Genomic DNA, 21,295 nt, shown 5'->3' on the forward strand with positions numbered 1-21,295 from the left:
AAGAATGCTCATGCTCTGGCTCGTACAAGTTACAAACTCTCTCTAAATTTTGCACCCAAACCTAAAGATGATAAGGTGTTCGATTCCTGATCCTTGAAGCTCTGGCAATTGCATATTTTTCGGTCATACTAGGGGTAATGAAAGGTTGTTTCGATTAGGGTGATGGCCAAAAGAAGCATGACGATGAACAAGATAATTGGTACTGTTGTTTTGTCTATGCCTGCAGTATGATTGGTTGGTGGCAGACTTCCAAGGTTCCAACGTTATAAAAGCTTTATCCACTTATTTTGGATCATCACAACTCACCACTTTGTATTGGAATTAAATATTCCAACATAAAAAGGATCCGTCAAATAATTGTTCTTTAAATTGCCTACCGGACTATGAAAATTTTATTGTACCAAAAAGGTTTGAGCCGTAACCCAGATATCTCATTGGAAAGCAATGCTTCCTAAAATGTCAAGATTACCAAGGTTGTTTCTCTTAATTACTCTGCAAAAAGAGTTTCTTCTAACTTAAACATGTGACCCTATCACAAAGGAGCAACTTAAGAAATGTTCCTTAATACTAAGAAATGAAAAAGGGCTTTTGTGAAGAAAGGGATTCCCCATCCCCACGTTAAGAAAGAATGTTACTACTAAATACTGCATATTTTGATAGTTCACAACTCTGTTAGTCATTGGACTCTACCAAATTTCCTGGGTAACAAAGTAACGGGGCTTTCTCTATCCTTGTCTTTGAATTTTTGGTATTTTCCTTTTTAAGTGTTATCCTCTGGTTTGGGGTATTAATTTGAATTTATTAGTTTACAAGAAAAGAAGGAAAAATAACTTTCATTCATTTTTTCTTTTTCACCTCTTTCGTCTTTACCAACAGATGAAGGAAAGGAGGAAAGCAATAGAACAAGAATAAAAGTACCTCTCAGATTATTATTATTATTACCATCTCAGTATCAGCATAAAGAATGCAATCAGAATCGCACAAATACTAGAACGCTTCCTCAATGCATATGAAACACAGATCCTTGTTGTGAAATATGAAGTAATAGCAGTACCAGGATTCAGCTAGCTAATGACATGCAGATATTTGCTTGCTTCAATCAGTAAGATTATATGAAGAAAATAACATAGATGACTGTATTTCACTGGGTGGCAGGAAGAGTCTCCCCTCTCATTACCTTCCAAGGACCAGAATAGAACTTTGGCTTCATTAGAGGCACTGCTTGGACAGGGTGTTCTTCCCAGTATTTCTCCTGTTCAATTTTTCAAAGATATAATTTACAAGTTAAGAGTATATATTTCTGCAAGTGAATAATTTCCGTACACCATAGATCAAGAGACAACATGCTGAGACACACTAGACACCTATGAATCTTGGCAAAATCCAGTTCACTAGTGTTCCCATAATATGACCCGTGGATAACCATTAACAGGACGTGACAAGGCAACGGAAGTAACAGTAACATCTCAAAGTAAAGCAGATTTATAAGGGATTTTATACAGATTAGTAGGATAAGGTCCCCATAAAGGTGAAGTGTGCAATTTAAACAAATTTGCAGCAGCTGACAGCATAAGTGCCTCAGAGATATTACAAGGTGCACTTGCATCCAACAATGCACAGATTGTGCATTCTTCCAGCCCATCCCTCCTAAATCATAAATAATTCATGCTTCACACGAGTAGTGCAATTCTCCCCGATCCTCAAGTCAAATTGACTTGGTAGCTCCGATTTGAGCTGCTGATGCAACTGAGTAAAAAAAAAACAGAGTCTCATTTGTGCAGGCAAGGTCGAGGTCCTGTAGTTGTGGAAGACTCCTGCACTAGGCAGCCCCCACCCTGAAAATCAAATCAACTTATTTATGACTTGCCTCGCCCATCACGACATACTTCTTTGCATAACTCTAATCACCTCCAACAAGGCCCAATAAAAGAACATAAAACCTGGACAGGTACAGTGAAGTACGGACCCATTGCAAACTCAGGGATCTTAGGTTCAGTCCTTGCTAGTAGCAGAAACCACGGCTCAGCATTTGGGTTTGGTCCAACGTGGCTTTTCCTAATGGAGGCCCAACATCATTAAAAACGGAAAGCCTGAAAGACACAAAATGTGAGAAACTTGCATATTTAAAATGCCCCTGTAAAAGTCCTTGTTTTAGGAATGAAGGAGTTTGAGGACCCAGAGTTGAGTTTAAGGATTGGTTTATAAAGATCAGCAATAACTTCTGTTATAATTTTCCATATATCAAAAGCCAAAACAGATATACAAGGCATGTACTAAATGTCTGAATGTCACAATCGTCATATTTGATTCAACTGAATGTCATAAGATAACAATTAAATAATACCTTATAAAGTTGCTTTGTGACGGCAGTTCCAATTACCCCGGTATAAAAAGCAACAATATAGATTGTCACGAGAGGGGTGAAAGATTTGGGCCGCCTGTACGGCTCAACCATGTCCCAGAGAATTGTCTTTTCCCACTTTGAGTACACATAATCTGCATATTTCCGCCACAAATAACTTGCCATTCTCCCCCGGGCTGCACAAGGGAACTTTACAGCTTATACACTATGGAGGTTAGAGTAGAAAATGTGAAGAATGGAAACAGGTTTATGCATCTCACCCTGCAACCCCCGCCGCACACGCACACACACACACACACACACAAACAAATAATAACAGTAATAATAAATAACTGAAACACAATCAAAAAGAAAGGACAAAAGAAAAGAAACACGTTTACTGTTGTACAATCCACCATTTAACAGTCTCCAACTAACACAATTTATAGGATAGAGACCAATTAGCTGGTAAGTTTTGGACATCTACTAATTAATCAGTTCTACGCTTCTAGCTAAGTGGATTAAATAAAAGAGGCAATCAATTTAAAAAAAGATCAAGCAATTAGAAACTGTTGGTTATATTAAGATAAAAGAAATGACATTATTACTAGTCTAACTAAGAACGTCCATAACTCTCAGGGAAACAATCTGCAGCTTATTGTTAAGTTTCATTCCACTGAGGACAAAACCATTTATTTTGTCAACTAGCGAATCCTGTCCAAGGGAAAAAAAATAGCAAATCCGGGTAAAAATGTTAACAGCTCTTGTTTCTCTTCCATTTCACTTGGGGAAGGAGGGGGGGCAGTTTGCACAGGACAAAATATTATTGGGCGTGATATAGCTTCTCATACAATGGCTTGCTACATCTGTAGTATTCAAGGCATCAAGAACCAATTTCAAGGCTATTGAAATGGAAAAAGAGCACTTCCTAAAATAAAATAAATAAGAATGACTTATTCAATCATTTTAAAAGAAGTTGTATTTTCACAACTTTTGGGAATTTTATTTCGTCTTCCATTACCTACTCATCTTATCATTTTTCTCCAAGCATAAGAGCTATAAAGCCACATGACTTTCCTTAATTTCTTGACTCTCTTAGATGATTTGAAGAAAGGAAGTCTTTGTGCTTCCACAATCAACTTAACAAGTAAAGAACTTGAAGGCTTTATCCTGAAAAGCACTCATAATTGGAAAAGCTACACTTGCCTCTTCTTGCACTACTCACATGTAACTTCTCATAGCATATATCCATATTTCATAACATCCTCGTCTAAATTTCAAACATAAAAAACAATGAAATTTGGGAGGGCTTTTATATGCTTAGAGTCAAACCAGTAGTTCCTTGTATCCACCAGCCGCTTCATCTATGAAGACAGCATTGGCTCCAAACTTTTTCCTCTCCCTTTCTCGTTGGATGCCTAGGTGCCTTATCAGCTAAGATGCTGTTAGCTCTAAAATTCCTTTCCCTCCCTCCCTCTGTGAAACGCTCAAATCTTTTCCTTCAGATATGTCTATCACAGTCTATGGATAATCAATTTTTCTGGAGCCCCTAAGAGATTTGAAGTGACAAAGTTGGCCCCTTCCTTTGGTATCTCTACATATCCCTCTCAATCTTCTTCTTTGTGGCAAAAATATTATGTCAACGTGATGGATGACCATGAGCACACAAGCAAATTTCTGATTGCAATCGAGATTTAGGAGAAACTAAGAAAAATTACAAGAGAATAAAACAATCTCAAATTAAGCATTCATGTATAAGCACAGAAAGGAAAAAAACATAATTTTTATGGTAAATCGTGATTTGACAGGTATGAGAACAGATTACAGATTATCACGGGAAGAAAGATGATACGGGGGGAGGATTACCAGGACAGTGATGCAGCGGACCATTGCAGCCCGCAGAAGAAGCAGAGGAGCTTCAGCGTCCAGACTCCAGAAGCAGCTGGCATTAGGCGGCTCCATTGTCCAAAAAAGCCTTTGTTGGTAATGGTATTGGTATCACGACTACGAATGGCAATGGGGAGGGTTTTGACCAAAGACCCCTCCCCATGTCTCCAGACTCTCCACCCCAGCGAGACAATCCCTATCCCCCATCCCTGTGGCATATTTTGTTTAGTTCCTCGTTTCCATCCCCATTGGGTAATGGGTGCCAATTGGATACTAGTACTCAATAAATTTCACAGCAAAAAAATAAATAAATCATTTATTTTTCACAGTTTAAATGATTTCCTAACAATTTTTTACACTACTTTTAGTTTCATTTATTCATTACAAGAAAAATAAAAACAATCAAAACAAAAATACATCAAAACATATAAAATATTCACCATCCTTACAAAACATCACAACCAGCAATCAAAAACAACAATCACAACCAGCAACATTTCTATTCCAACCCCAAAATTAGGACCATGACTGGCGTTGATCCCAGTGCTAGGGTGACCCTAACCTTTGAGACCAACAATCTGCTTATTCTAAGTTTTCATCACGTTATCAAAAATAATTGGTATCATGTATTAACCAATATCCAATAACAGAATTACTTTAAATCCAATCCTTTTAATTGGAACAAAAATTCAGTTAACGATAACACAAAGAAATACAGAACTCGAGATTTGACAAGTGTCAATGTATCCACATGAAATGTGTCTAAAAAGATGTTAATACCCAAAACTGATGACATTAAATGACCTAAATAGTTGCACAACTTTGCCAGGCCAAAATCTGAAAAATGTTAATATCAACGGTGTAAGTTCATAAGAGACCCTCAAGTAACAAAAGCATGTCATGACAACTGCAATGAATGATCACACATTCATGTAAACATGTATACAAATTTTTACTTTACCAGCCAAAGAAAACTGATAGTTCACACAACAGAAGAACATGCACATTTGTTAGATTGTACCCTAATTAGGAGAACATGCACAATTGTGAGACTGTACCCTAATTAGGATTACGTGTTAAGCAATTAATCAGTAGTTGAGATAACACAGTGGCCTCTCAAATATAACAGTTACATGGTACCATGACCCATAGATCCCTGCTGTAAGCATCCAAGATTCTCACTAAATAGTTACTCATGGAAGCAGAAACATGATGCCCTTCAGACTAGATTTTTGCCAAAACCCTTTTACCAATAACCCAATTTGGACATCATGCTTTTTCTCAGTAACAAACTTTTCCTTTTCTTTCCCATTGGATTTAAAATGATTTCATGAACAAATCTTTGTTTCAATCATCAGAGAACAATAATGCAGTTACATATTCACGATAGTATATATACTTTTATATATGACAGAAATATTATTTTTCATAGCATGACAGAAGTAGTTATCTGACAGGTGAAAAAATTTGCCTAGCTAAGCCCTTCGTAGACTAGCTCCTTAATACCTTGTTCAAATCTTTCGAGATCCTCAGGATGACACCAGGTCATGGAAAATCAAGGATCACATGTGCAGTCAAACTTGGTAACACAAGATTAGATTGATAGACCTACAATAGTTGGGCCTAAAACATCATGAATTCACCCTTTAACTTAGGTTTGTAACTCCCGAATTAAAATTATCATTTAAAGTATATTTATATTTTTGTAGCATATTATATTCGGATTGCTTGAAAAATCTGTCCATATAATCATTAAGTTCAAATGGTGGGTTGAAGGTCATTTTAAAATTTTCAGAAGTTTATCATTTATAATTTTTACAGAAACTCTGGGGTCAATTTATAATTTTTAAAACTTATGGGCAAATCCATAATATTTATAAATTTAGGGGTCACTCACAATCTTCAAAACTTTAAAGGCCCACATTGTTTCTAAAATGTCTTAAAATCCTAAAATTTAATTAGCATAGCCAAATAGCCCCTTGGCTGGAAAGCTGAAAATTAAAGCGATCCAATGGCCCGATTTACGTAGAGCAGAATATTAATTTTCGAACATATTGTCGCCACCGCTTGGTGATTCGACGATCGAGACGTGTCAACGGATTCTCTCGACTGCGGCGGTTTAGATATCCAAAACTCAAGTCGATCCAACGGCTAAATTTGACTAGATTTGAAAATTAATTTTTATCAGAAAATCCCGTTTTGGTACAGCATCTCCCGTCACCGTCCATGACAGATTCCAACGATCGGAACCGGCCATCAGAATCGCGCTTTGTGACCCACATAACCAAAAATCAAAAAGATCTAACGGTTGGATCATATTAGATTTAGATTTCAATTTTTTACCAAAACATAAACAATTTCAGGAAAGCGGCGCCGGCCACTTCCAACAGCGGATTCCGACAATCAGAAGCGACCATCGGACTTGCCTCATGCCAGTGAACCACATATCCGAAAATCAAACAGATCCGACTGTCGGGTCCTCGTAGATCTAGTTCTTTTTTTTAATCCTTATCCCAAGCATGTGTATATATATATATGTATATATCAGAAACAGAAATCAACGGAAATCCTACCATGAACGGTCGAAATTCAGGTCAGAGTAGTGTCGCCGGTCGGACTCGGGTAGAGAAAGGGGACGGCTTCTTAGGGCAGAAGGAGAGAACTCTAGGGTTTTCTTCCCTTTTATAGGGAAAATTCAGCCCAAATCCTTCTCAAATGGGCCGAAGTAGGATTGGCCCAACTCTCTTTTCATCCCTTTCACCAGATTGGTCCATTACATGACTCTTTTTTTTTTTCATTTCTAAAATAAATAAATTGTATTTTTTATTTTATTTTTACCATATTATCCCTTATTAAAATTTAAAATGATTCTAAATTTTTGAGTGTATACAGTTCCAACACAATCCACAATCAACATTTTAAAACCTTTAAAATGTTGACGTTCGAAATTGATCGATTGTGATTCGTTAGCTCGCACTGATGTAATGAATCCAAAAAGGAGAATGGTGTGTGATATGATTTGATTCGTTGCTTTGCTGGCCGGTTGGCCCCTTACAGATACTTCGAAGCTCAAGTTGCTAGGAAAAAACATATTATGGCTCTGAGGAGAGCTAACTAACATATATGAGGAGGAGATATCCTTCTGCATGTGTCATACGTCTGCGAGTGATAGGACATAATATACAGCGTCGGTGGAAGCGCCCAAGTGGCATTATGGTGTCGACAAGACCTTCATTAATGTGGATGGAATTTTCCATTAATGAGGATGGGATTTGAGGCGAGCGTATGAAAATTCAGAAGTGACTGCAATGATGTTGTTGCAGGTGGGTATAGGGCCAAGATGAGACCGATATGGGCCAGAAAGATGGGCTGAGAAGGTGGGCCAAGTTGGGCTTGGGTTGCCAAACTAAAATAATTCCTAGCCCACAGTTGTTCTTTGATTACTCTGCGATCTTCTTGTTACGCGAGCTGATTAGTTAGGCCAGCTAGTTAGAAGCATTATTGGGAGCTCGCCAAAAGTATCGTTGAGAGCTCGCTCGAGGTATCGTTGGCAGCTCGCTTGAAGTATCGTCAGGAACTCGCTTGAAGTATTGTCGGGAGTTTGCTCGTTTAACGCTTGCTTGGTTCTGTGATATGAGATTGGGCTCTAACGATGTGTGAACTTGCTCCAACGAACTCAGTTTGGAGCTTACTGAGCTTTAGGCGATTGGGTCAGCCTGTTGGGTTGAACCCAGCCCATAAGAAATAGTGTGAAAAATACTCGTAATAAAAATCAAACTAATTCATCTTAAAATAAAGTGGAACCAACATTTTACATCATTCTACAAGGAAGCAACAACAATAGCATTTAAACCTAAACGCAAGAAATTTTTTTTTCTCTTATCTCATCTCATGAAACGAATATCCTACCAAAAGCTCTTTATCATCTTTTTCTTTCTAGCTTCTCACGTGCTATTTCTATTAATAGTTAAATAAAACCGCACAAAGTCCCCTAATTCACGGACGATGCACTATGGTCTATTAAAATTTTTTAAAAAAAAATTCCCCTGTTAAATTCAATTGGACCAAAACTATCTCTATAAATATATTGAAAAACAACATAATGATTGATTTTTAAATCTTGCATAAACACAATTGAAATGTTAATTTCAGAAGGAGTCAGAATTAACTGATGCATGATGAACTGAGCAACAATTGAAAATGGTCGTCAATCAAAGACATAGATGATGAGATAAACAAAATCTTGAAACAAAAATCAATGTTTACCTCTTCCTGAAAATACAAAACTCGTGAATAATAGGGTTTCAATGTTTACCTCTTCTTGCCAATTTTTAAAAATTGAATTAGTGAACTGAAACTAAAGGGAGGCTAAAAAGGTAATAGGGTTTTATTTTTATTTTTATTTTTATTTTTTATTTATGAATTATAAATTTAACATTATTAAAATTTATTAATTTAATATATTTTTCTTGAAAAAAGGTCAAAGTTTCACTGCAAATAATAAAATTGACAAAGGCTAATCACTAGAATGCCCCTTTTGCAATCAAATAATATATAGATTCAGGTGGTTTGGTCTCCATTAACAAGCCCCATCAAGGTTTTATTATATATATTTATGTTGTTTAAATTCGATAAAGTTTACCTTGACCATCATCAACTCCTTAATTAATACAAGCCCCTTTCTTTATCCAAACTTAAGATGCGTTGCAAATGGGAATCCAGTTTCAATAAACATTTAAGAAGATGAAGAAAAGACAGACAACGATACAACCATGTTAACTGGGAGCTGTCTAATTTCTTTCTAAACAGGAATCATACAAAGTTAAATTCAATTCAGATGCACTTGCATCTGCTGCCCGCGAACCTAATGGCAAGAAAATGGATATAAATTATTATTAGAAACATAATTCTGGTTGATCAAAGCACTCCTTCCTTGCAAATTAAATATTCAATGTCATTATGATAGATACCAATCAAATCATTGTACTCACTCACGTGAACAGACTTCCAAGTCTAACACCAACCCGCCATGCAAACAGTAACCGGGTAGATTTCAGTTTCTGGGCAGAAGAACAAACTCTGGAAACTTGGTGGTTCCGTTGTTTGGGGCTCCTTGTATGTTGAGAATGGAGGTCAACAAATTGTATGTCTCAACATTCTCAAAAGATGGCACCTTCCGTCCGCGAGCAAACTGAAGACCATGGCCGATAAAGATGGCCCGCATGGAAAAGAAGGCGTCGTCGTACCCATGAGCTCCCCTGCATTCTCTGCTATTCGATCTCTTCTGCTCGATCTTGTAACTTTTATGGACCAATCCAATTATCGGGGGAATTATGTAATTGCCCGAGTAATGCAGTCGGCCAGGTAACTCTTCCTTCAGATAAACCTTCAAATGCTCCCCATTTTTTACTTTCCCTAAACTCAATCCCTCGTTCATCTTTGCCACAACATCCGCCGGATCCAAGCCAGGTAGAGGCCTATTGCTAGCAATGAAGTATAGCATTGAACGCAGTCGTGGGGAATTTCAATCCATGGAGCTAAATCATCATGAAAGATCAACTTTCCATCACATGTACCCACCATTCCACGATCACCCACCATGATTATAGTAACATATTCAAAAACCCCTATTGTCTCTAACCCTAGAATCATCCTCCCAATCATGGCGTCAATTTCAATCACCGCTTCTGTAATCTCAGGATAATCGGGCCCAACTTGGTGGCCCTGGTGTGATTAGGATTTTCGAAATAGAGTATCATAAACACAAAAATTTCAACATATCAAAATTATAATACTTAAGATTTTTAGACTCAAATGTTTGAGGAAATATGACACTTCAAAGGATTATGAAAGTCCTGAAACAAAAGTTCGATTTCTGAGCTAGGGGTAAAGTCGTAATTATCGAAATCTAGGTAAAAGTGCAATTTTTAAAAAACTCAAGGCATAAGTGTAATTTACTAAAATCCTAGGGTATTACCGTAATAAACCTTTTCTCCAGGAGCATAAATGAAATTTTAAGATGGCTCGAGGACCAAGTTACAGGGGTCTAAGTGCAATTATCAAAAAGTTTAGGGCAAAGGTGCAATATTTGAAAGGTTCAGAATAAAAAACAATAACACAAAGGTTACGGATGCGAACCCTTATTTTAATATAACTTTGGATTGTTTTTTATTTAAAATCTAATTTAAATATAGTTTTGAATTCCAAATTATATTTATATATAACTTTAGATTCCAAATCACATTCCAATATAGTTTTGAACTTCAAATTATATTTTAATTTTGTTTTGGGATATGTGGCGCAAGGTGATTTGGTCATTTGAAAGGTAATGATTAGGCACACAAACCAAGGCATGAGTTGGCATAATATTTGAGAGCTTTTGATTAATTACACATGAGAAGTCATGATAAGGATGCATATTTGGAAACTTTTGATTGGTTGTACATAGGAAGATATTTAAGTATCACAAAATTATTGGATATTTGAAAAATCATGATGAAATCTCATAAAAGACCTCAACGTGGAAAAAAACTATTAGACGTGCACATATCCTAAAGGCCCAAGTGGCTTAACAAGTGGTGAAAGTAATGATGAGCTCAAATCTCGAGGTGACACGTGGCATAAGATGATTCGCCAAGGAGTTCTATAAATAAAGGCTTTGAGGGAAAGGTTTCAAAGCATTCGAAGTGAATTTTGAGTTGGATTATGGTGGTTTTAAGAGAATCAAAAGTGAAGATATTATGAGAGAAATACTCTGCAAAAAAAGATGGGGGAGGTTTTGCCAAAAACGAGAGAGAAACGGACCTCACCAGAATTTTTTATCCTTTCTTGAAGATCGTGTCGAAGAATAGTTAGAAAATCTGTGAGGTAAGTCCGATATAACTTTATATTCTTGTAGAGGGATGAAAGATGAGTGTGTAAAAAAAAACAGGAGTCGAATTAAAACTAAAACGATGGAGATATGCCTGAAATATCGAGAGGCTGTTTGTCGTCATCGAAGAAAATAGTGGCACGTGCAGTACACGCGTAGGAAAAGGGTTGCGAGTACAAGCGCATGGCCGGTCTTCTTAGGGCACGTGGGACCGCATTTTTACCTGCAAATTTTTAGAAAATTAGTATAAATTAGTTATAATAAGTTTTTATAAAAATATTTGAGTTTTATTTTATGAAAACTTGTGTTTTATGTAGAAAACCTAACTCGATGAAAGTAAACAATACACCCAAAAGGTAAACAACCAAAATGAGTGGTTTTTGTGCATGTAAACTATTCATGCATGTGCTTTACTTCCTCTTGATCACTTGTTATTCATTTTATGTGTGGTATGTGCCTTATGTCTCGTGATTTCCTTTGTTTTAGGCATATCCTTTTTACGTTCCATGTTTTTCTTGGTTGAGCATATTATTTCTATCATTGCGGAGATTGTGGCTAATTGATGGGTGAAGGTCACCTGCCTATGTAATGGGGCAGAGCCCGTGTAACGGGGTTGAGCTTGTGTAATTGAGCTAAAGAATGTAGACATGATAACCAGCAAGAATGATTGTAACGTCCTAGCATGAGTATCACATGGGAGGTTTCATGATCTTGACGAGATTTTATACTTGGTTCTACATATTTCATGGCATATTGAGTATTGTTTTTGCATGCATAAATTTTTCTTTTCTTGTACCACTCACTTGGATGTAATAATCTAATTTGGGATTTTCATGCTCCTAAAATATTCAACGTTCCAGATATTTTAGATATGATAGATATCCCATATTCCAATTCGGATAAGGCGAAGAGGTGATGTTTGACTAGTTTTGAAGTTTTGAGGTCTTTAGTTTACAAAATTGATGTTTATACTTGTAACCAAACATAGTACTTGTATTTCTAATATTATATTGTAAATAATAGTTAAGATACTTAAAAATGTATGGTGTATGTGTGTGGTTCTACGACTGTATCATAAATTCATGTATTCGTGAGGTTGTTATAATTTTAATTTTTGATATGTTGATGCGTTATAAATTTTATTTAAACTTAAGAAAATCCTTGTTATTTAGCATTTTAAATTCGATCCTTATTTTCACTGACAAAAGATTTTCAATAACATCCGTGCTTCATAAATAATCTAAATAACTTATATTTAACAAAACTACATATTTAAAAAATGAAGCGTTACAAAAATACTGCAAAATTAAACCAACACGATTTTCGAAAGGAACAGAGCCATTGTGAAACTGGAAAAAATCTTTAGGTCAAGTCCAGGAACCTTTGCGGACCTCAAAGCCAGGCCAGAAGTAGGTTGCGGCTTTCAAGCCGTGATTAGCCACGGTTTCCCACAGCAGCGCGCCGAGCCACTATTTTGGCTCATGGCTTCTCATCATGAAAGCATTACCGGTTTCTGGATCGACAAAATGATTGTTGATGATTCCGTGATAAGGAAGGTACAAACCGGTGACGATTGAGTAGTGGTTTAGGAAGACCGGAATCAGGCTGTTGTCGGCCTCAGTACCGTTGTTGATGAGGCGGTGGAGATTGGGGGTTAGGGTTTTGTGCTGGTAGCCGAATTGGAAGTCGGAGGAGGAAATCAACAGGGCGACTGGGTGAGGGAGTTTGGAAAGCGGGTGAGTGGAATCCGTGGTCCGAATAGGGTGGTGAGGATAGGGTGGCGGCGAAGAGAAGAAGAGGAAAGCGAAGGCTATGACAACGCCGACAGAGATGAGGAGAGACGAAAAAGAGGGCGATGGTGGGTGAAGAATGGGAGAGGAGCAGTGGCGGTTGAGTTGGGAAGATCGTCTTCTGCTGGCTTTGGAACTACTGTTGCTACAAAATCTGAATCCATGGCCTTGGATTGGATTGAAGAGGCTGCGGGTTAGTTATACTAATAATAATTTAATTTTATATTTTATTATTATTTGATCATTAAACTTTAAAATATTACTTATTAGTCATTGATATTTCAAAACGGTTACTATTTAGTCATTGAATTTTGAAACGTTACCTGTTAGTCACTGATATTTCAAAATTATTATTGCTTAATTACTGAACTTTAAAATATTACCTATTAGTCATTGATATTTCAAAACTATTATACTGAACTTCAAAATATTACCTATTAGTCACTAATATTTCAAAACTGTTTCTCATTCGTCACTCGTGAACTTAAAGTTCAATGACTATCGAGTGACGGGTGAAAAATAATTTTGAAATAGTCAATTACTAGCAGGTAATATTTTAAAGTTAAGTGACTAAATAATAATAGTTTTGAAATATTAGTGATTAATAAGTAATATTTTAAAGTTCAGTGAGAAAGTAGTAATAATTTTGAAATATTAGTAACGAACAAATAATATTTCAAAGTTCAATAACTAAGTAATAACCATTTTGAAATATCAATGACTAATAAGTAACATTTCAAAGTTTAGTGATCAAACAGTAATAGAATGTAAAATTGAGTTATTATTGATGTAATTAACCCAAGGTGCTCCCGATGTTCACGTTGAGTGTGTCAGTATTTTATAATTATCCAAAAGTGATAAGCTTTCAATAAATACATGTTATTAACTTCACTTCAATTAATCAGATAGATATACTATTTATTTTAATTAATTCATTATTCACCTAATACCAAATCATTATTTAACCATAAAAACAAACCAATACCTTAAACCATAAAAACAAAAAAAATACCTTAAACCATAAAAACTAACTAATTATAATTAATTAAAAGTTTGATTAATAAATTGTTAAAATTATAATAAATCAAAAAACATTTTTATAATTTACCCTAAATCCAAACTTCAATTTGTGAGACAACAAAATAACAAATACTGAACCTATATCACCTATAAATTATAAAAGTTTTCAACTGAAAAACTTTATTGGAAAAAAAAGAGCCAGCAAATGAAAAGAAACCGACCGCTTAATATTATAATATATAATTCATTTACTTGCCTGTCTCTCTAGTTATTTAATAAAAAAACTAATTTTTAACCAAAAAATAAGAAGAAAAACCTTTTGCAAATCCAAGTAAAAAAACAAAAAAATTATTTGTGTAACTAAACAAGTGGTTTCTAATATTACGACTAAACAAATTTTTAAAAGCATTCACAGCACAAAATACGAAAACAACATAATCCCCCACATATATAAATTATAAAAATAAAATAAAAAAAACAAAACAAAAACAAACAAAATTGCTATCACTGTAGAACCCAGATCATTCAGAGATCCACAGTCTGTTCTCTTCATTTCTCTGCCATTTGGAAATCTTTCCCATGGAGGCAATAATTTAGTAGTCGAAACTATTTTGCATATTTAGGCAGCATTTGTTGCGGGAAGAGCACTTTCAAGATTTGAAGGCATCAGAATGTTAAAACCATCTGCAGCTGTTGATATGAGCATTCCAGGGATCTGTGAATGCCAGTGCAGTTCTTTCAGATCTTTCTGGCCCTGTTAAAAAACACTCCCAAATGTTATTTGTGTTTTAACATGACAGACCACCTTGTATAAAAGGAACAACTTCTTCTTTGGAAAGTATGTAACCTGATGAACAAATAGCAGTTGTGGTGGCAAATCTGCAGGGGCATTTACTTGTTCTCTCGTTTGAGCCTTGAAATCGGCCTCCTCTTCCTCGTCTCTTTCTAGAGAAAGGTCCCATATCCTGTAAATACAATATCATATCAAGCCTTTCATCACCCCTCTACGTAGGGCCAGCGATATGAATTCTAGATCTGTTTTAATAGTTCATATAAATGTAAGTGTCTCCTACCAAGGTTTAACGGTCTTTCTTTACCTCTTATGACAGATCTTATAATACACGTACAGGCATACACCCACAAAAAGAGCATAGGGTTATCCAGGACTTTTAATTTGGACCGAAATCTATTTTCTCAGCCAAATTTTATGATGCAATAGAGGATATCTTACGTTAGTTGATTGTCGGATGAAGAAACTGCTAAAGTGGAGGCTTCATGCGGACTCCATTCGATTGATGTAATGGGATGTTTATGATATTCAAAATGAGCTACAACAGAATCTCCCTCCTGCCACAGAAAAGAGCAGTAAGTTCAGATCATAGATACTATGATAAAACTCAATCTACTACATTGGCAGCAAAATAATCTGGGGCTCCAATAAATAATAAAAACATAGGCAGTAAGGCACATGATAACAAGAGATGCGGCTTTCTTCATTAGGAAAAATTTAGACCAGAGACTGCATCCAGTTCTCTCTTACATACACAAGATTACTGACAGCAATATAGTTAACTCTTAGAATAATTTGGCAGATAGAATTAAGATAACTGCTACGACGTTACAGCTAAACAGTCTAATCCAGAGATTGAAAATATAGGAGGGGACGGGTAACTAGAAGCCACCAAGATCAGCTGTTCCCTCTAGCAAATGGCCATGTACTAGAGTAAATCCATATTAAAGGGAAGAGATGAATGAGAGTGCACAAGGAATGCCACCAATCAAATTAAGAAAAAAGTCTTTAACATCAATTTTTCTTATTCACGATTTATAGAAAAAGAGGATGTTTTATCTCCCACCACTATCTGGTACTTTTGTCATAAGATGCCTTGTATATCTTACCTTCAGTAATCTCAGATCACGAATGGAGAATGTGCCATCATCACATCCAGATGCCAGCATACAGCTAGCAAGCCTACTCAAAATCAATGGAGCACAAGCAGAAATCAGTATCAGCCTATCAGAGACAGCTGCTTAGTGGTAGATGAAAAATACTTGAATACCTATTCCATGATATAACATTCACATCTGCATTATGTGCCTTTATAGAAGCTGCTGGTGATTTCCCTGAGCGAATATCCCATATTGCAATGTTCCAATCCACAGAGCAAGAGGCAAAGATATAAGGTTCTGTAGGGCTCCACTGCAAATATTAAAGTTAGAAAAGCCACAGTTAAAAAGGGACACAATTTTAAAACAACTGTTAATGTTACAGCATTATATTTCAATACATGATATATGCAAAACCAAAAAGGTCAATCCTATTCACTGCAATTAAGAAGCATACTTGTAGATCTTCAACACTTGCAGTGTGTCCAACAAAGGGATTAGCATCAACATTCCATGTTGTATCAGATGTCGGTTCCCACAAATGAATACAATTTTTGCAGTCCCCTTTGATGATGAAAGGTGAAAGCCAACATCAGAAGATATACCACCATGCAGCAATAGCTTCTAGATATCCTTGGAAAAAAAATCAGATCAAACAGCAATAAACAAATTGTTAAGACGCACCAGAAACAAGCCTCCCAGGGACAAGAGGGCTCCAGTCTATGGCATAGCCTTCATCTTTGTGCCCACCAAACTTAACTAATGGAGCCTGATTGAAAACTGTGGAAGATCCCCGGCTAACCTCAGTTTCTGATTCTGCCAAAGCATTTAAATGAGAGCTAAAGTCCCATACCTGCATAGAGTTACTTCTATCAAATCTGGAATCCATGTACCTACTAAATCAATACATCATTTAAACAGCTTCAATAACAACCCCCCCCCCCCCCCCCCAAAAAAAAAAATAAAAGGCCCACACACACAAAATGAAGAAAGAAAAAAAAAAAAAAAAAAAACTCTAAGTTAGCAATTGACTAGATCCCAGAAGTTTAGCCCAGTTGGCACAAAATTTGTGGCGATGTTTGAGGCACCAGTGTCATGGATTCGAAGTTAAAAGTAACATCCCCTTGAAAAATGGCAATGCACTTGTGATTGGATTATAAAAAGAGCCCCATGCGGACTCTTAAGCACATAAAAGGCTGATGGTGCATGTAGAGCTTTTCCACTAGCTGCCTGGAAGCAAGCTTACTTATTAGCATAGTCAGCAGCCAACAAGATGAACAGAAGAATATAATTTGTATTATCTAATTTAGTTCATGAGACCACTACAATACAATTATCTAAGAAAGATATCCTAGGCATTAACTCAAGGTAATGTTAATTACCTTATGCTTCATCAACTTATAAATTTGCAATATATAACGTGGAAAAAATAACTCCATGTAAACCTAACCTGCACATGACCCGTATCTGCCCAGGACGCACATATATGGGGGTTTTGGGACATGGCTCGTATCCGATTAACACATCCTTCATGAGCTACCTTCCGCAGCTGTAGATGCATAAAAGATAAAAGCAATTCAAAGAGGAGAAAAACTTAAAACGCTACTACTACATATAAAAAAAATGCTAATCAGTTGAAAATTCAGTTAAAAAATGAACTATTACGTGCAAAACTGGTATTGAGGATCCACCATCCTGAACTTCATCATCTTCATCACTATCGCTGCTATCACTATCCATATCAGAGCCATCGGCATTAGATTTTGAAGGGATTAATTCTCGTCTTTTCCCCAAAATGTTGGAAATTTTAAATATCTCAACAGAATTCCAAGAAGCTTTTTCTGCCTGCCAAAAAAAAAAAAAAACAAAAACATCAAAAGCCAATGGATCATTAGTTCAGGAGTATGCATATCTAGACAAGGCTTACAAAGAGTAGGAAAGATACAAACGACGACGACAACAACAACAATCACAAGACTTAATCCCACTATGTGAGATTTGCTACATGAATTCTAGAACTCCAATCGTCTCTATCCATGGCCATATCAAGTTAACTAAATTTGATAGCAGAAAAAATTGAGAGTTATGAGGAGCCAGTGTCACTACCATCAAAATTAAAAAGACACCAACCTGGTGTTGAAAGAAGTCTAAGAAGCTAATCTTCACCTTCAAGTGAGTTGTAGAACATAGGAGCACATAGCTGGCACTAGGATGACAAATTTGCAACTAGAACAAGCTACCTCAACCAAAGTTATGTTTAGGATAGCTAGGTAACTCCCATAAAGCATACCATATGCAAGTAAACTTCCATTTCTCTTAACATTTAGAAAAGCTACAACTTAAACTACTCTGTATGTAGAAAAAAATGAAAGAATGAAACATATGGTTCGTCTACGGTTGCAAATATATTAAGAATATACATGTTATGGCCATACCTATTTCTTTTAATATTTCAGGATAGCCAGAGAAAGTAGAACAAAAATAGTATACATTGGAAACGAATTAGCCTTGACAGAACATGGTAAATATTGCAACTTTCAATTAAGCCCATCCAACATGAGGAAAGATTAATCAAATCCCAGTTACAGCCATCATACAAATAAAATATGAAGACTCGCTCACCTGAGTGCCTGCAACACAATACACGGTGTGGGGGAACTCGGTCCGAACCAACCCCAGAGAATCACGAAGCACATCAAAGCTGTGCCAATTATCCGAATTCAATAAAATTAGAAATTGAAAGTTCCCAAACATATCATCACAAACAAAAAATCAAACACACACACTTATCCGTCTGTTCTTCTACCTATCCACCCAACACAAAAACATATATAAATACATACAAATATATGTGTGCATGAAAGATTGAAAGACCTTAAACAGGGCCAGCCAATGTGGAACGCGTGGAGTGAATTGTAAGCAGAGGGGTCACACTGGAGCTCCTCTCCTTCCTCAATCTTATCGACGCCTGGTTGCCATACCTTCGCCGGCAACGATGGTATCGAACTCGAAGACGAAGACCCCTCTCCTTTCTTTGAACCCTACAATTTAAATACAGAAATCTCAATTTACTAACCCTAGCTAACATATTAACCGTAGAGCACGAAGTATAAATTCAGACCTTGTTTTTCCGTTTGGCTTTCTTAGGGTTTTTGATGCTTCGAACCATCTTCTGAAGTTTGTGTTTGGGAGAAAGGAGAACGAGCAAGAAAGTGACGATGAAGAAGGAGAGGGGGAAGGTTTTGGAGTCAGGGTTTTATAGCTTGATATCGGGTCCGACTGGGGATTTTTAGCGTTTATCCAAATTTAGTCTCAGGGGTCAGGGCTGTGAAGTTTGTGTTAGGACTGTGATTTTGAGGAGGCGGAGGCGATGGGCTGGAGGCGGCGGCGGCGGCGACCAGTAGGCGATGGATCTGGAGGCGACGGCGACGTAGAGGCAGCGAGGAGGCCTCGATGGAGGTGGAGGCGGCAATGGCGGCGGCGTTGAGCCAGAGAGGAGGCCGCGATGGAGCTGGACGCGGCGGAGGGGATGGGCTGGAGGCGGCGACGGCGGGAGTATTAGAGAGGGAGATAAAGACGGTAGTATGGAAGAGAGAGAGAGGGGCTGGAGATGAAGGCAATGGGGAATGGGGATATTTAATTGTTAAATAAAAATATAATTATTTATGAAAATAATATTAATAATTATTGAATTAATAAAAATAAAATAATTTATTATAACTGATAAAATAATTTAAATTATGATAATTATTAAATAATTTAAATAATAATTTAAAATATAATAATAAAATAATTTAAATTATTACATCAAATTAATATTTATTTTAAAATTTAATTATATTATAAATCTAATAATTATAATAAATTAGTTTAATATATTGTATTATTTTTAATATGTCCATAATTTTTTAATATATTGTATTATTAATAAATAATTAATGTTCAATTATATTAATTTAATAATTATATTGATATAATTATATTAGATTTTACTTATATATTTTATTTATATAAGTGTTAGTTAAATTTTAATAATTATTTTATAATTAAAATTAAAAATTTTATTCAATAACAATAGAATAGTGGTATATTAATGATGATTTATTTAATTTATTTTTAAAATTTATTGTATAACGAAAAGATTTATATTTAATTGTTAATAATATTATATTAACTATCAAAATTATTATCGTCATTAATCTTTTATCGTTAATGTCTTTTCTTTTAAAGTGTAAGTCACAATTTAAAAATATAAAAAAATATGATGAATAAAAACTCTTCATTAATTGAAAAACAAAAAATAATAATAATAAGAAAGAATGTTGCAAATTAAGTAAGCTTAAGTTAACTTAAATATATTTTTTTTTATTTTACATAGTCATAATATATATTCCACTAATTTTAACATATATAATTATAATTATCAATCATAGCAAATTAAATTTAATTTCTTAATTATGAATTTAAATAATTACAATAATATAATTTAAAATTTATGTTTACAATATAAATTAATTTTTAATATATAAAAAAGATGATATGTGTTTATAGCTTAATATTCTTAAATTGTTATGCAATATTAACAATTCCATAAAATATCTAATGATATTAGTTAAATTTATTCGACATCAATTAAGTATTCATGATCAAAAAAATAATTTACAATTTAAAATATTTAAATAAATATATATAAATATAGTAGATTTTTAAGTACATAAAATATTAATTTTAATGTAAAATTAATTATTATTTATTTTAATGATTTAAACAGATAAGTACAATTAGATTCATATTTTTATTTAATTTAAAAAAATTCAAATCATTTATATTAAAATAAACTTATATTATATTTTTAAATTTCATGTGACTTCCCTAATATGAATTTAAACAAATTCTTATAAAAGAGCTTTTAAAAGAAAATTGATTAATCAAAGTGAAAAAAAATATTATTAAGCAAATCATCTAATATTTTGTTCAAATTTTAATTTTATTAAATATTAATTCATATATGAAAATTAATTTTATATTTTTTAATACATACAAATTAATTATATCTATTAATGTTGTATGTCGTGTGCTATTAATATTATCTATATACCATTTATTTTGTCACCATTTTTATTTTATCAAAAAAATATTTATCACAACATTAAATAATGACAATTATTTGTCATTATAAAATGAGAAACAAAAACATATTGTTAAATTAGCTAATATGTGACAAAATTTATTTTATCATATTAAAAATTATGTCAAATAAGTTTTGTCACTATTTAAATTATGAGAAAATAATTTAGTAACCATTTTAATTTCTTACAAAATATTTTTTTGTCAAAAACATATAATTTATCATGATAAAACATATGACTTGTATCTAAAATTTGGATTTACTATAATTAAATAGTACTTATTATGACAAAAATATTTTCTTTTACAATAAAATAGTTTATCATAATAAGGCGGTTTACAACAAAATATTGTGACAAAATATTCTTTGTC

The 21,295-nt window shown here is 34.7% G+C and overlaps 2 protein-coding genes and 1 pseudogene across 3 annotated transcripts; all 3 read right to left on the bottom strand.

The window, feature by feature from the left end:
- Nucleotides 1–906: 906 nt before the first annotated feature.
- On the bottom strand, nt 907–6,870 carry LOC127794882 (uncharacterized). Of its 2 annotated transcripts, XR_008021710.1 has the most exons (4): nt 6,802–6,870; nt 4,208–4,437; nt 2,345–2,538; nt 907–2,090 (listed from the first exon to the last, which is right to left on the bottom strand). XR_008021710.1 is itself a non-coding variant. In XM_052326156.1 (3 exons), the coding sequence occupies exons 1-3, from the start codon at nt 6,802–6,804 to the stop codon at nt 2,448–2,450; spliced, it is 324 nt and encodes a 107-aa protein (XP_052182116.1). In that variant the 5' UTR covers nt 6,805–6,870; the 3' UTR covers nt 907–2,447. The 2 variants fall into 2 exon arrangements, 1 of the variants encoding a protein (XP_052182116.1); XM_052326156.1 differs by having other exon boundaries at nt 907–2,538.
- Nucleotides 6,871–9,050: 2,180 nt separating this feature from the next.
- Nucleotides 9,051–14,462, bottom strand: LOC127794619 (uncharacterized; annotated as a pseudogene).
- LOC127796033 (protein HEAT STRESS TOLERANT DWD 1-like) lies at nt 14,258–19,412 on the bottom strand. Its single transcript, XM_052328074.1, has 12 exons — nt 18,918–19,412; nt 18,671–18,837; nt 18,419–18,497; nt 17,462–17,641; nt 17,247–17,345; nt 16,481–16,649; nt 16,254–16,360; nt 15,970–16,109; nt 15,809–15,881; nt 15,141–15,256; nt 14,757–14,874; nt 14,258–14,663 (listed from the first exon to the last, which is right to left on the bottom strand). Exons 1-12 carry the CDS (start codon nt 18,963–18,965, stop codon nt 14,529–14,531), a joined length of 1,431 nt encoding a protein of 476 aa, XP_052184034.1. The 5' UTR covers nt 18,966–19,412; the 3' UTR covers nt 14,258–14,528.
- Between the last annotated feature and the right edge of the window lie 1,883 nt (nt 19,413–21,295).

Source organism: Diospyros lotus, chromosome 2 (genome assembly GCF_014633365.1).
Source record: "Diospyros lotus cultivar Yz01 chromosome 2, ASM1463336v1, whole genome shotgun sequence".
In the NCBI taxonomy this organism is placed as follows: domain Eukaryota; kingdom Viridiplantae; phylum Streptophyta; class Magnoliopsida; order Ericales; family Ebenaceae; genus Diospyros; species Diospyros lotus.

Coding starts and splice junctions, on each gene's coding strand:
- LOC127794882 (XM_052326156.1), bottom strand. Junction 2,539..4,207: donor TCCGCTGCATCACTGTCCTG/GTAATCCTCCCC, acceptor TCCCTTGTGCAG/CCCGGGGGAGAATGGCAAGT.
- LOC127796033 (XM_052328074.1), bottom strand. CDS start 18,965: ATGGTTCGAAGCATCAAAAACCCTAAGAAAGCCAAACGGAAAAACAAG. Junction 18,838..18,917: donor AAGCCAAACGGAAAAACAAG/GTCTGAATTTAT, acceptor TTTAAATTGTAG/GGTTCAAAGAAAGGAGAGGG. Junction 17,642..18,418: donor ATTGTGTTGCAGGCACTCAG/GTGAGCGAGTCT, acceptor TTTTTTTGGCAG/GCAGAAAAAGCTTCTTGGAA.